General features: G+C 44.5%; 1 protein-coding gene across 2 annotated transcripts in view; it reads left to right on the top strand.

Moving 5' to 3' along the window:
- PDIA5 (protein disulfide isomerase family A member 5) overlaps nt 1-15,973 on the top strand; it is a 238,635-nt gene that overhangs the window by 45,573 nt on the left and 177,089 nt on the right. For both annotated transcript variants that reach the window (XM_020801085.3, XM_078376647.1), the window contains exon 2: nt 3,825-3,951. In XM_020801085.3, the coding sequence (XP_020656744.3) occupies nt 3,825-3,951 (127 nt within the window). The remainder of the gene's footprint in view (nt 1-3,824; nt 3,952-15,973) is intronic.

Here is a 15,973-nt window from a genome sequence, read left to right as displayed (position 1 = left end):
TAAACAAACATTAATAGGAGCTTGGCAGATAAGAGGATGGGTATACGAGCTCATCTCATTCTTCAAGGCCCTCAAGAAGGGAGATCAAAAAAGTAAGAGGCTGTGTGTTGCAAATAATACCCATTGTTTACCACATATTTAAAACTGGCATAAATAGCCCAGCTTGTATTTCTATGGATAAGTAGCTTACCTTTCTCTGTTCTAAAGAGGCACTGCAACTGCATGGAGTCCCATGGGAATTTATGATAAATTCTAGCAGCCATTCACAGAGCAAGCTCACTGACTTCCTTTGAGGATAACAGAGATAATAGAAGGCCCCTCCTGTCATATTAATGCATGCAGTTGTTTCTTGGAAAGGATCCCATTATCTTTTTCTCCTAACACATATCAGCTTGCATCTGTCATCTAATCTACAATGCTTATCTCAAGGTGAGAACTTCTTGAGATGCCCTAGTACATCTTTTCAATACCTGATGCTCATGCCTAAGTCAGAGTATGTAGATTTTCCATCTTACCTGCCAGCCTAAAAGTGTTGCAGCAGACATTTGTGTTCTAGTGGTTTCTGTGGGGGCAGGGGGTGGGGGCAATATTTGCCTTAATACAGAGGCAGTGGTGATTGATTCAGAAAAAGCCAGATGTTTAGAGGGTGGTTGAGCATTCAGTGGATAGATAATAACTTTGAATGAGATAGTGACGAGGCAGTAAGAGGAACAGATGAAACTGAAATGCTGCTTGTCCTGGGGAGAGAATATGCTCATGGTGAAGGCAGGCAATGTACAAACTGCAATCTTCTGCATAATCTTGAAAGTAATGTTTATTCCACCTCCCTGCAAATAAGTTTTTTTAAAAGTTCGTTATTGTGACAGTACTTGCCTTGTCTGAAATCTTGCTCTTTCCGAAGACACAAACTTTTATTTTGGGGAAGGGAAGGAAAATGTGTTTGTATCTATTGCAGGATAATTGGATATAGGCTACACATAGGACATGATAAGGCCTCTTTGCATATGAATGTAGAACACAAACTAAGGAAATATTTAGGTCTCGCAGGAATTGGTGTGGGGTATACCAGAGCGTAGAAATAATTGGTTATAACCAATTACCTGGAGCTATTTATCTTTGGGGAAGGCGAATCTAACAATATGAACTCAAAATACTGTCATGTATAAGTTAATAATGATAATTTTTATGTAATGATTAATGTTTCCTGGTTACTTTGAAATGGGTTTAAACATCATTTAAAGGTATCTGGAAAGTAATTTGGAACAGAATGTTTCTGTAGATCGTGATCTATTTAATAACCATTCTCTTAAGTGGCTTAGGAACTATAGTTTTGGTTCAGTGTCTGTATTTTGAGGGTGCAGTATTAGGATTAGCCACTAGGGGGACATATACAGAATTTCCTCCTATTTCTGGGCAGTGGTAATAACCCATGTAACATGTTAACAGTGAATACTGCAACTAACTGCATTGGCTACAGGGTACCGACATGGTGACTTGGTTATTGCCAAGTATTAAGTAATGCAAGTAGCTCCTTAAAAAAGTAGCTCCTTAAAAAAAAGTTCCAGGCTCTGGGTGTAACATACTGTAAGGATGTTACACCCGGAGCCTGGGTGTACAGTAAAGCATGGGTTGATTCATTCCCCTTGAAGGATGCAAAAGGAAATTCAGATAGGAACGGGCATTTGCTTGCTGCCTTATTCAGAAAAAGTGACACTGCAGACAAAGTCCGTTGTATATTTGAAAGCTTTTAAAGCTATTAGTTCTGAGGCCATTTCTACCCAAGGGGGTTACAGTACTGCAGTAACTATTGCCGCATCCTCCTCCATTTGTCCAAAAAAATAAAAAAAATAAAAAGAAGGTTCAAACAAGCTCTGTCAAGTTATACAATTGTTTTTCCTCAACCAAATCCACCTGGATTTTGTTATGGAATCTTAGGCCAGAAACTAACTTAGATATTGATAATTTTAATGAGAGCTTAAAGCAGGTAATGTTACAGAAAAGTAATTGAGATAGTCTTTTCATGTTCAAAGGAGTCATGTGCTAATTTCCAAAGACCGATCACCAAACAAAGCAAGTGAATTAGCGACCCTTAAGGGGTTATATTAGCTAACAATTGTGCCCTTCTAGTCACAGGCCATCTCTTAGATCTGTTTCTTCACTGAGACTGATTAAAATGAGTTCGATTGCATTAAAATTTAAAGTTGCATAATGGACCTGTTATTCTTAGAAGGCATGGCCTGATGTAATGTATGGAAGGATTCAAGCAGGAAATTATTATATTGAAAAGTATGTGGTATGGCTTTCCCCACCTATTTGTTTACACACTCACCATTCATGGCTGTTTAGGATTGTGTGAGTTGACTGGGTCTTTAGTCTTGGTAGGCAAAGGGCAATAAGGGATGTATCCTTTAAAGGTGGAAAAGGGGTTCAACTTTCAGGACTGCTTCCATAAAGAAGAGTGTCCTGATTTATATTCCTTCCTCTGAGGAGACTCATTCATGCAACGTGAGAATGGTCACTTATTCAAGAAAGGCATGTGAAGAGCAGAGAACCGTAGCCTGTCCTGCCATCCGTGTGTTACTCCTAAAATGTTATTGGGAGTTTGCAGGGGACTTGGAATAATTTATGTCTTTCACACAAAAGGGAAGCTGAAAGCAATGCACTAGTAACACAGTGAATTGTATTTGAATAAAAAAGAAGAAGCAAAACAAAGCAGTTTTCCCCCATTATAATAAGTAACAGGAAAAATTATTTTTAAAATGTAATAATTCTGTCTTTTGTAGAGTTGTTGTTTTAACTACATCTTCCAGAATTCATGCTGGTCCTGTGGCCTGGGAGATTCTGGAAGTTGTGGTCAAAACCAAATCTGCACCCCTTTCTTTCTTTCTTTCTTTCTTTCTTTCTTTCTTTCTTTCTTTCTTTCTTTCTTTCTTTCTTTCTTTCTTTCTTTCTTTCTTTCTTTCTTTCTTTCTTTCTTTCTTTCTTTTGGTACACAAAACATGCATACTATTACTGAAATAATGCTCTTCCCCTCCTTTGCAGAATAAACACACTGGAACACAAATAGGTAGACCTACATTGTTTACTACATTGTCCATTTCCATACCTAATTCAAAATGCTGGCCATAGCTGATAGAGCCCAATGCAGCTTGGGTGCAGGGCTGTCTAAAGTATCAGTGCATATGAGCCTCTCTAGAAACTACCATACATTATCTTTTCTTGGTCCTGCTGTCTTCCCAACCTCACTTGCTGAGGACATGAGAAAAGGCCTTTACGGTGTCTGCTCCCAGGCTGTGAAAAATTCCGGAGGCCACATTATTCTCCCCCCCCCCCCCAATTCTTGTCTTGTTGCCAGCAGGCAAATGCTCTTCTATCTAGACAGGCTTTCAATTGATTCTGAGAAGTCAGTGTTATCACAGGACGCTATATACACATTTCCTCCCTATTGATCTGACATTTGTACATTTCTAAGTGTTTCTAAATAGTAGGTTTTAATACTATCTGTTTATAATATTACTATGATAAAGTTATCTCTAAGTTATAATTCAGCCCTTAGTTCCATACAAGATTTCCTCTGCCTTTAATTATCCCCTTATTTGCAATCACTAGTTCAAAAATAAAAGCAGCAGAAACATGCTTCCAGTTGGGAAACTACACAAACCACAGGTTCCCCCATCAGTGCTCCGGATTTAGAAATAGTTTTGTTACATGGAAAGCAGCAGGTACTGCCTGAGTGCTGAGAGCAGTTGTGTTGAATAAGTTGGTCACAATAGGAATGCTTCTATTGAAAATTATTTGTTTTTCTCTGGGTCTTATCATTGCAGACAATCTTCCCAGCATGTCTCCTATCAGCAAAGATGTCTCCATTAATAGAGAAAATTAGTGATCAAAAGGACTTCAAGAAACTCCTGAGAACACGGAATAATGTATTGGTTCTATATTCCAAATCCTGTGAGTGTTCGTTATTTGAATCACACTGTTAATATATGGCTGCTAAGTGAGAAGGTGAAAAAAAAAGAAAGAATCTTTTTTAAAAAGTCAGTTCTGGACTTGTTACTTAAGGTATAATCTAATAACGCCTAATGAACCATTTTACAGATTGAAAAGAGCATTTGTTGATTAACCTGAGATTCTTTAACGTGGTTCTCTATGAATCCACACTGATGGGTTAAACAGCGCCTGCGCTGGTTCCTCTCGGAATTTTCCAGAGCTATGAGGGAAAAGATACAATGTTTGAGTTGCCCTGCACTGCGCAAGTGCAGCCCGCCAAAAATCCCCAGTTCCATTTATCCGCCCGCGGAGTTGGAACCTCTCGGTTAGAGCTCTTGAGATTTTACTCTCCTTTCGCTATTTTCGGATTTTTTGGACTTGACCTGGCTTGCCTATCGTCTATCCGCTTCTCCGTTGCCCTGAATTCGGACCGGCTGACCTTCCCTTGCCTCTGGCGTGCTTCTTGCAAGTACTTTCACTTCCCGCTTGATCCTGATTGAGGCCTATTACCTCCTGCTGAGGCGCCACGCGCCAGCAGGATTTCTTCAATTACTGACTTTCTCTACCGTTCGTTCACCGCTTGGCTTATGTCAGCGAAAAAGGGACCTTTCCGCTGCTGTTCTGCTTGCTCCGGGAAGCTCCCCTTCCAGGACCATCATTCCCTCTGTCTTTTCTGTCTGGGCGAGACCCATTCGCCCACCACTTGCAAGCATTGCAAGGAATTCACCAAGGCGACCCTAAAATCTCGTCAGCAACGCCTCAAGTATTTTCTCTGGAACCGTACTCTCTCAGCTTCACAACCGTCAGATATGGAATCCGTTCAGTCGGTCTCCACCGTTCGTTCATCGGTCACTTTGGTCTCCTCTTCCCCTCCTTCGACATCCAAGGAGGTGTCCACGAAGGTTTCCAAAGCGAAATCTAAGAAATTGCCTACTGGAAAGAAGTCTTCCTCTGATGTTCCTTCTTCTTCAACCTCGGCACCGACAAAGAAGAAGGGTCCGTCCAAGGCGGCGTCGAAGGCTAAGGCGAAGACCAAGGAGATTACCCTGGTCGTCCCACCTGTCTCGGCTTCGGTCCCTTCTCCATTCCTTGAGGAGTCTTCTCGGGACCGAGACTCGGTCTCCGACTTAGGCGCCCCCATTCCACCTCACCAACCGCCTCCGGTGGATTTGGGAAAATCGCCTACGGTTAGCCAGCTCGACAAGCTCGTTGCCGGCGCCGAAAGCATGCCGCTCAGCCCAATACTTACCGGGCGTACCACCCGATCTCCTTCACTCCTTTCGGAGTCGGGTCGATCGGCATCTTCTCCCCCCCCACGGGGTCGACCTACCAAGCCAGTCGAAGATCCAGTCCCTCGGCGTCCAGCTTCACACTCTGCCGACGACGAACCATTGCCGAAAAAACCCCGTCATCGATGCAGGCACCGTCGAGGCCACCGACGCCGAAGGGACTCCTCACCGTCCGACTCAGAATACAGTCGGGGTCGGAAGAGGTCCCACCGGAGACGGCGAAGAAGGGATTCTTCTACCGAGTCCTCTTCTACCTCAAGAGATAGAAGACATAGGAGAAAGAGATCTAAGTACTCCTATTCCTCATCCTCTCGGTCACGTTCTCCGCGTCGAACCCCGTCCCCGAATCGACCTTCGGAAACGGGCTCCGGTAAGCCTACGGCGCCGACGGATGCCCCGACTGCACCGCCTGTCGCGCCACCTCGACGACCCGCAGAGGAGTGTCCTCCGGCCCCGAAAAAGACACCTTCGGGGCCGAAAGTACCTCGTCCTCCATCCTCTCCATACCACTCAGAGGAAGAGCATCCCGGAGAGGAATCTTCCGGTGCGGAAGACGACACCGAGTCGGAGGTGTCCTTGGAAGTTCCGATCCCGGGGGAACCTTTGCCCCCAGAGGCAGCGAACTTAAAGCCATCCTCTCCTTCGGAAGATTTTTCTTCCTACACCCAAATGGTTGGCCGCATGGCGCAGGCTTTGAAGCTTGCAATTGAACAGTCCCCAAGAAGAGAAGAAAATCTCATCTTCGGGGATATCGAGGCCGAGCGAACGCATCCAGTCAGTTTGTCTTTCATACCTGAACTGATGGATCTTATTAAGGAATTCTGGGACCACCCGGCCAATGCTACCTCGATTTCGAAAAGAACCGAGAATCTCTATAGGATCCATGGTGACAACACCTCTTTCCTGGTCATGCATCCTGCACCCAACTCTTTAATAGTGGAGTCTAGCTCCACTAAGACTCCTGCAAAAGGTCATCCTACCCCAACCAACAAGGAGGGCAGGAAGTTAGAGATTCTGGCACGTCGAATGTACTCTATGACCACATTTACCCTGCGTGCAGTGAATTATTTAGTGGCTATGGGTGCCTACCAAAAACAACTTTGGTCCAGGGTTCTTCCAGCCCTTCAAATGGCTCCAGACGACATTAGACAGCTCTGTCTGGATACTCATGCGGAAGCTCTCACGGTATCTAAATACCAACGACTAGCCGCCCGCCATGTAGCAGAGGCCACGTCCAAGAATTTTGCTTCCCTTATCACTCTGAGAAGGCATGCTTGGCTGCGCTCAGCCAACATTGTTGAGGACATTAAGACTAGAGTAGAAAATCTACCTTTTGATGCCACAGGCCTCTTCAGCCAGAGTACTGATGAGAACCTGGAAAACTTACATAAAAGTAAGAAAACAGCCAAGTCCTATTCTGTCCAACCTCCACCTAGACAATCCAAACCTCAGTGGCGTCCAAAGTACACCACCCAGTCTTACCAACAACCTTCCACCAGTACTTACCGTCCTTATGGAGGCAATTCTTCCCAACGTCCACCTCAAGCTTCTTCCTCTTCATCTGCTGCTTTCAGACCCCAACCGTCCCGTAAGAGGCAGTCCTTCAAAGCACCTGGAAGAAAACAGAAACAGTACCTTTGACTCCCTGGCCATTCCACCGTCACCCTCCCACACCACCCGCCTCTCTCCTTACCTTCACAACTGGACTCTCATCACCAACGACATCTGGGTTCTCAACATTATCACCTCCGGTTACCGCCTGGAGTTTATAAGGTTGCCTCCTCTAGGACAGGTCAACCCTACATCATTCGATCCAATCCTAGAGGAGGAAATCCTGACTCTCCTTCAGAAAGGGGCCATCCAGAAGGTGTCATCAGAGGATGTCCTCGACGGTTTTTACTCCCGATACTTTCTGGTACCAAAGAAGGACGGGGGACTCCGTCCCATCCTCGATCTGAGAAGCCTCAACAAGTTTCTCAAACCACGCAAGTTCAAGATGGTGACTTTAGAGTCCATTCTCCATCTTCTGAGGCAAGGAGACTGGTTTGTGGTCCTGGATCTAAAAGACGCATATTTCCATGTCACCATACACAAGAGCCACAGGAAATATCTGCGTCTACTCTTCAACAACACCATTTTTCAGTTTCTGGCCTTACCCTTCGGCCTTTCTACAGCACCCAGGACTTTCACCAAGTGCATGGCTCCCGTGGCAGCATACCTGCGCCTCCAGGGGATCCAGGTGTTTCCCTACATCGACGACTGGCTGATTGTCTCGACCTCAAAACATCAGGCCTTAGAGGACACTCAGTATGTTCTCCAGACGTTACAATCGCTAGGTCTTACCGTGAATCACGAAAAGTCCAAGCTGAACCCATCTCAAGTGGTGGACTACATCGGAGCGAGGCTAGACTCAGTACACGCTCGGATGTTCATGCCTCCAGAACGCATCCGAAAGTTACACAAAGCCATCAGGAAATTCAGGCCAAGGACAAGAGTAAAAGCAAGCCTTGCGCAACATCTGCTAGGCCTCATGGCTTCTACAACGGCGACCTTGTCCCATGCTCGCCTCAAGATGCGTTCACTTCAAATCTGGCTGCTGTCCCTCTTCGATCCACTCCTCGACAGTCCAAACAAGCTTCTTACTGTCACCCCGGAGCTGGCACAACAGCTTCAGTGGTGGACTTTCCCACCTCACCTCTTGGTGGGACGTCCTTTCCGTCCTCTTCATTTGACAACTCAAGTCACTACGGACGCGAGTCCACTCGGATGGGGCGCCCATTGCCAGGGGCATCAGATCAACGCCCTGTGGTCCCCTCAGGAGAAGGGCTTGCACATCAACCACCTGGAGCTGCTAGCCATCATAAAGGCTTTGAGGTCCTTCCTACCTTTAGTGAGAGGCAGGGCGATTCAGCTCGTCACAGACAACACCACAGCGATGTTTTATGTGAACAAGCAGGGAGGAACAAGATCAAAGTCCCTTTTGTTCCTGTCAATACATCTCTGGGAGTGGTGCTACCAGGAGCAAATCTACCCGGTAGCCATCCACATAGCCACCACAGACAACATCGTTGCAGACGAGCTCAGTCGCCGTCCCACTCAAAATCACGAATGGGAACTGGACTCAGAGATCTTTCAGGAACTCTGCCACAGGTGGGGAACTCCGACAATCGACATGTTCGCCAAGCACTCCAACAAGAAGTGTCTCCGCTACGCGTCCAGGGCAGGACGGGGCCCAGGATCATTGGGAGATGCTTTCATGATCCCTTGGCACAAGGGCCTTCTCTACCTGTTTCCTCCCATTCCATTGGTTCAGAGGTCAGTAGTCAGAGCCCTCCAGTTGCAAGCAGAAGCAATCTTGATTGCACCTTGGTGGCCCAGACAACCTTGGTTCTCTCTACTTCTGCAGGCAGCAATCGACAAGGTCAAGCTTCCTCTCATTCCTCACCTAATAACTCAGGACTCGGGGTCGATCTTCCATCCCGACCTCGACTCCCTCCAATTGACAGCGTGGAGGATATCCCGTCAATAATGGAAGTTCTTGACAAGGCAAGAAAGCCTTCTACCATCCGCCTCTATCAACACAAGTGGCAAGGCTTTCTCAAATTCGCTACGGAGCGGGGTTTACAAGCATCTCCCGTCTCTTTATCTACATTGCTACTGTATCTCAGACACCTATTCGATCTTGGTTTATCTAAGTCTACCTTAAAGGTATACACCTCAGCCATTGTAACTTTCCAACCCAAGGGATCTCAGTCCTCCAGATGGTTTTCCCATCCAACGGTGAAAGCTTTCTTCAGAGGTCTGACCAACATGAGACCCCCTGTGCGAAGACCATTACCTCAGTGGTCTTTACAGACAGTACTACACTCACTGGTTCGTCCCCCCTTTGAGCCAATGGCTACCTGTGACCTGAAGTTTTTGTCCCTCAAAACTTTGTTTCTTGTGGCCATCACTTCTGCCCGTAGGGCTAGTGAATTGGCGGCTCTCCGGGCTGATTCCCCTTACCTCCAATTTTTCAAGGACAAGGTGGTGTTACACCCAGATATTTCTTTCCTCCCAAAGGTGGTCTCAGACTTTCATGTCAACCAACCTCTGTTGCTGCCTACTCTTTTTTCCGAACCCTCTTCGGATGTTGAACGCACACTCCACTGTTTAGACGTTCGTCGTGCGTTGTCCTTTTATATCTCCAGGACCAAGGACTTCAGAAAGGTCCCGAGACTGTTCTTGTGTTACTATGGCCAACGTAAAGGGACTGCTGCTTCGACGTCGACCCTCTCCAGATGGTTGGTTTCCACCATTTCGTTGGCCTATGAGTTGCAGCACAAACCTCTCCCTGAAAACCTGCGTGCTCATTCCACACGAGCTGTTGCTACATCCACGGCCCTGCTGCGTGGGGTTGACATCCCCGATATATGTCGAGCAGCTACCTGGTCCAGTGTATCCACATTCATCAAGCACTACAGACTGGACCTCAGGGCCAAGAATGAGACCAGATTCGGGAGGGCTATCCTTACATCACTGCTGCAGTGACGGCCCACCATCCTGTAAGTAGCTTTGTAGTCACCCATCAGTGTGGATTCATAGAGAACCACGTTAAAGAAGAACAGGTTACTTACCTGTAAACATGGTTCTTTAAGTGGATTCTCTATGAATACACACGACCCGCCCAACCTCCCCACGTGTCCGTCACTGTTGACTGAGTTCCAACTCTCTCTATGTGCGGGCACATGGAACTGGGGATTTTTGGCGGGCTGCACTTGCGCAGTGCAGGGCAACTCAAACATTGTATCTTTTCCCTCATAGCTCTGGAAAATTCCGAGAGGAACCAGCGCAGGCGCTGTTTAACCCATCAGTGTGTATTCATAGAGAATCCACTTAAAGAACCATGTTTACAGGTAAGTAACCTGTTCATTTATTCTCTAAATCCATTTCTCTCATGCTATTTTCATCTGCTGCATGACACTTTAGATAAGGTTTTTGTTTTATTCAATTGCCTTTATAAATATATACAACAGTTTTGTTTTATGAGGGCAGACATATAAAAAGGAAGAAGGCCTGTCTCTGAAGAGAGGGCTAGAGAGTTTTCATTTTAACACCACACAAGTCATGCTTACAACTATTTCACCTTGAGGCACTCTTCCTATCATTCTTTCCCTGCTATTCTCAAACGTTCTAAACATGTTCTCTGTTGTAGTAACCGCTACTAAATTTTCTTTTATCTCTCAAACTTTACATAAACACTACATTAGCCACATGGATGCACAAGAAAAATCTTCTGGTCTCTCTGCTGCTTGTCTAAGACCTGCCTAGTTGCTGTTTGTTATCCTTTTCAGCATTTGCTTGTATCTCCCCCCTCCCCCCTCTGCCCATTTGTGCTTTTGCATCTTCTTATGCTTCACTTACTCTTGGAATACCCATTTTAACTTCTTGCCTGGTAGTCACCCACTTGCTGTCTCTTTCAGTTACAATCAACTTCGTTTGGTTACAATTTCCCAGCTGGTTTTGCCTCCTTCCTCCGCGCAACTCCCCCTTTTCTGGCACTGCTTTCCTTCTGTACTTTGATTGTCTGGAGTGGCTTGTGAGCTGCTCTTGGCTGTTTGCGAGACCATGGCCCATTTACGACACTGTGCGCAGGAAGGCTAATTATGCCCAGTGTATAATGGCTGTGATATTTACTTGGGCCAGAGATGTACGATCTGCACATTAGCTCAGAAATTAGACCAAATTGGTGTCCTTATTACTTCCGGACTCTCTCTTCTCCCTTTTCAGTCTTCAGGGGAGGAAGGAACCAGACAAGAAATTTTTGCTTTTTAAAAATTTATTAGACAATCCAGTCCTCAAATTGTGCAGTCTTAAGGGTCCCTCTTCAAGTCTGAATAGTACCTGCTGAGTACGGGGACTACCGGTAGTCCTGAGTAGCAGATATGATGATGGTTACCTTTGACAGCATAAAATAAATTTAAAGAATTTGGATACAAGAGGTTTAGGCTAAAGGGCAGAATTTTATGGAATCCTATGTAACTGAAGGTTGCCTTTCATTGCTGCCTTTGCTAAGATAGAGCCTCTACTTTTGCTTTACTAATTAAATGACTAGATAGGCGGGGTATAAATACAATAAATAAATAAATAAATAAATAAATAAAAATAACAGATTCTTGATTCCAAACTATGGTTAAGGAAGCTTAACTATTGCTGACATAGTTAATGTGGTACCTAAATTGGCAAACTATGATTTTGAGATCGACCATCAAATAAGAATTGGCTGCCATCATTTAAAGCGATTTTGCACACCATAGATTACAGTATATGAGTCATATCTGCTGTGATTTCTGACACAATACCTAACATTACTGGACCCCGGAAACTGTCATGCCTCATTTCTTTATTTCTGTCCTTGGAAGTGAAGACCTGCTAAGCTGCTGTTGTCAAGGAGTGTAGTTTTCCTGCAGTAACTATACTGCTTTTTTTCCACTTATATTTTTAGAATTTCTGATGTTTTTTTAAAAGTTGTGTGCTACTTTGGGTTCTTTTAGGAATAATAAAAAACTGCACTCACAGGCAGTGCTTCAGCAGAAATCAGACCCACTGTGTCAAATAGGAGATACTTTGCACTAGATGTTTACAGTAGTATATCAGCATGTTGAATTTTACACTGCAAGCCCCTCATGGCAAAGATGTATAGTTTTGTACGTACTTTGCAAATTGTCAGGCATGCTGATGGTACCATATAAAGAAATAATGTTATAAATAAGCACATTGGTTATTGCAAAATTATACATATTCAGTATGCCATGAATAGAGAGCAGAAGGAGTTGGACTGCCTTAGGGGTTTGTATTTAGGGCATCTATTAATTCCCATAATTGCATATATACACATATTAAAACTTTTCTTTCTTGCTTGTGAATTTGTAAGTCAAGTCTTCGAAATGCTAAAAGGATATAGGGGCTGGACTGTACATGGAATAGCCTGTGTTTTTAAGTGGCCATCTTGGAAGTCCAAAACAATGTCATGTACTAGACCCAGGTCATCAATGCATTTGTGAAAGCCTACATATAATTTCCAATGAGTGCAGTGTCCATTTGTAGTTATTTTTTTTAAAAGAGACAGGAGAAATAATGTCATGTATTAGTGGGCCCCCATCCATTGGCTGAAAGGAAATATCCTTAGAACTGAGATCCTTGTCTCTTATCTTTTTTGTAGTATCAGTACATGCTGTTTGCTTATTACGGTGGTACCTTGGTTTACGAATGCCTCGGTTAACGTAATTTTCAGTTTACGAACGAAAATCCATTGAAAATAATGCCTCGGTTTATGATTTTTTTCTGCAATATGAAGCAAGTTTGCATTGCACCTGGGAGGTTTATAGTGCTCCCCCCCCGTGTATGCATTCCTATGAGAAACTGAATGAGTATTCTTTTTCTTTATTATTTTTAACTCACTAATGAGTGGATTGCCCAATAGTTTTAACAATATCATAAGATAGAAATTAATGTTTCCTAAAAAATGCCCTTGAGCAGCTCCTCCTGTTGTATAAAATGTTGTGATTTTAATCTTGATGCTTGCAAGAGATCTGAACTGAATTTGCCTATTTAAAATGAAGAGTTGTATTTTTAGCATGAAGTGACTCAGTTAAAGCTAAAAATATCTAAATAAATGGGTGAGAGTTAAGTTTGTGAAATATTTGTGAAATATCCACTCCTAATGACATAATTAAATGCGGTGGTGATCATTTTAGCTGCATTTGCATCTCTCTGCCTTAAGAAGGATGGTGGAGAAAGAGGAGGATCTGAACCAAATGATGCCTATGAAGTTCTTTGAGGACTGTTTTTACCTTCTGTTGTAACTAGTGGAAACTATTTCAACTCCCTCCTCCCCCCCTCTCTTTCTCTCTGTGCATGTGCATGTGTGTTGTGAAGTTTCCAGAACCATGAGGAAGGTTCCTACCCAAGGAATTGCAAATAAATTGAGAACTGACCAGAATGAAGTGTAGAATTGGGAACTGCTAGGCACCAATTCCGTAGCTGCCTATCCCTTTTCTAGAACACCACCTTGCCCTGATCTTGGCCGTGTGTTAGATCTGGCTTTTCCCTTGCAATTAGGGCTCAAGGCAAGCAATGAGGCTTGTGAGCTGGGCCTCAGGTTTGTGAGGGCTCCTGAAAGTTGTTAATTTCCCATTCCTGGAAGAAAGCTTGCTTGTTTAGGGTGAAATTTTCCAGTGGCCAAACATTTAAAAGGAGAAACAAATTGAAGTGTGGTCATGCTTCACAGAGTGGAGGAGATAATGCATGGCATTAATATTATCCATGAAATTTACTTTTGCATAATGTGGTAATAGCCACCAACTTCAACAGGGGTTTTAGTATGGACTGAAGTATTCCTTTGTTTATTGGCTGCTAGGGCTAGGGTTGCCAGATACATGTGTACGAAAAGGAGGACATAGAAAGCCAAAAAGAAGGACAAAGGGGGGCTCTGTGCACGGGGTGGGGTGGGGTGGGGGGCATGTCACTTTTGGAATTAGGTATTGGGGAGAATAGCTCTTTGATCATGGGGCAATACCATAGCCATTCAACCTACTCAGTCTTGAAAGGTCAAGACTGGGAAAGTTACATTTTTTGGACTACAAAACTCAGAATCCACTGGCCACTGTGTTTTCGTGTTTTTAAAAATGTTTTAAAATAAAAACAAAACAAATCTACATATACACTTACTGGGCTCCCAGGACCAATGGAGACAATCTATTCCTTCCTTTAATGGAGACCCATCCCCCTTGTTTTATTTATTGATTTTTTTATTTTAATAAAAGCATAATAAAGTGAAATAAAGTTTAAAAAGTTGTGTAACAGATTTGAAACACTTTATAAAAACCAGGCGTGGATTTCTCTCAGCTTGAGAAAAGCAAAGGGTGGAGAAAATGGATTTGCAGACAGACACACACACAAAGCCATTTTCTCCACCCTTTGCAATTTCTCAAGCTGAGAGAAATCCACTTGTGTGTGTGTGTGTATGTTCCAGCTCCCACAAGCATAGGGGATAACTCTGCATATGCTCCTGGACCTGGAAACACACTCTGCACATGCCCCAGGGTTGGGGGGTCAGGGCAGAAGGGGGGGATAAAAGAGCCTCCTGTTCCCCGGCTTTAGGAGGAAGGAGGGACCGTCTCGGCCCCTATTTCCCTGGCTTTGAAGCACCACCACCCCAAACCCCAGAACAGCCTCCCCTCCTGCAGGCAAGCCAGTGCACACTCACTTCACTCCTGTCCATTTCCATCCATCCACCCATCTCTCTCGCACCTTCCTGCCTTATTCAGCTCTGGGCAGAAGCAGCCATCCACAAGCCAGGGATTGATTGCTTGGGGCTGGAACAGCCCTAAACAATCAAGCCACCTTATCTCCCTCCGATCTCTGAAAGAACCGGAGGATTTACAAGTGCCTCAACCAAGGAAGTAGTAGGGAGAGGTTTGGCTGCAGGGGGTGGGGGGAGGGAGGGGTGGGGTGAGATACAAAAGCCGGACATTTTGGAGTTTTTTAGTCTTGCCTGCGGGACGGAGGACATGCTCCTGAAAAGGAGGACATGTCCTCCTTTTGCCGGACGTCTGGCAACCCTAGCTAGGGCTCCCAGTGAAGGCATAATGCTTATCGGTATCTAATATGTGGATGGCCGCTGTGGAAATCTTAATGTTGGATGAGATACTGGTGACATAAGGTCACCTGCCAACTGAGTTAAGAAGAGATGTGTCACTGCTGATCCTTCCCACCATATTTATGGCAGTAAGGACATTGACAACCATGGTGGTAGTAGCAACACCTTCTTTCTCCTAGCTATGTCCCTGCTTCCATAGCATGACTACCTCTGTCTAGCTATGTGAATAATGTCTTGTATCAGAGTCTCTTTAAAGTTGACAATGAAGAAATAAGTTAGAGGTTTTGTACACCTTGGGTCAGTCATTTATTCAAATAGGGACTGCAGCCAAGAAATCGGAAGAAGATTGGGATTAGGAAGGGCAGCAATGAAGGAGCTAGAAAAGAGTATCAACTGAAAGGATCAACGTTCACTTTAATTTTCAGCCCTGCTGTGCAGGGCTCTGCCCTCACCTCTTCAGGGTTCTGTCCCAACTGGAACCAAAGGGGCAGGAAATGATAGCTGTTTGTAAGTGGTGGAGGAGGAACAGTGTGTGGAGTGGGCAGAGCTGGGCACTTGCAGCTGTGCACCTTAAAGGGAACTTTGGCATGAATGTGTCATTGGAGACTACGGTCATCCATACTCTTGCATGTCTAGTCACCATGTATGGGTGTGAAAGCTGGACAGCTAAGAAAGCGGGAAGTTAAAAATGATTTGTTTGAAATGTGGTGGTGGACGATAGCTTTGCAGATACCCCAGATTGCAAAAAAGACAAACAAATGGGCCCTAGATCAGTTCAAGCCTGAACTCTCTCTGGAGGCAAAAATGTTGAAACTAAGGCTGTCCTACTTTGAGCACATAATGAGAAGACAGGATTCCCTGAAAAAGAAAAGACAATAATGCTAGGAAAGATGGAAGGCAACAGGAAAAGAGGAAAACCAAATAAGGGGTGGACTGGCTCCCTAAAAGAGGCCATGGGCTTCAGTCTGCAAGAACTGAGCAATCTTAATGTTGAGGATGGGACATTTTGGAGATCGCTCATTCATAGGGGCTTAGTAAGTCAGAGGCCACTTGA

This window comes from Pogona vitticeps, chromosome 1 (genome assembly GCF_051106095.1).
Source record: "Pogona vitticeps strain Pit_001003342236 chromosome 1, PviZW2.1, whole genome shotgun sequence".
NCBI classification, from domain to species: domain Eukaryota; kingdom Metazoa; phylum Chordata; class Lepidosauria; order Squamata; family Agamidae; genus Pogona; species Pogona vitticeps.
This window is presented reverse-complemented; position numbering and strand designations above follow the sequence as displayed.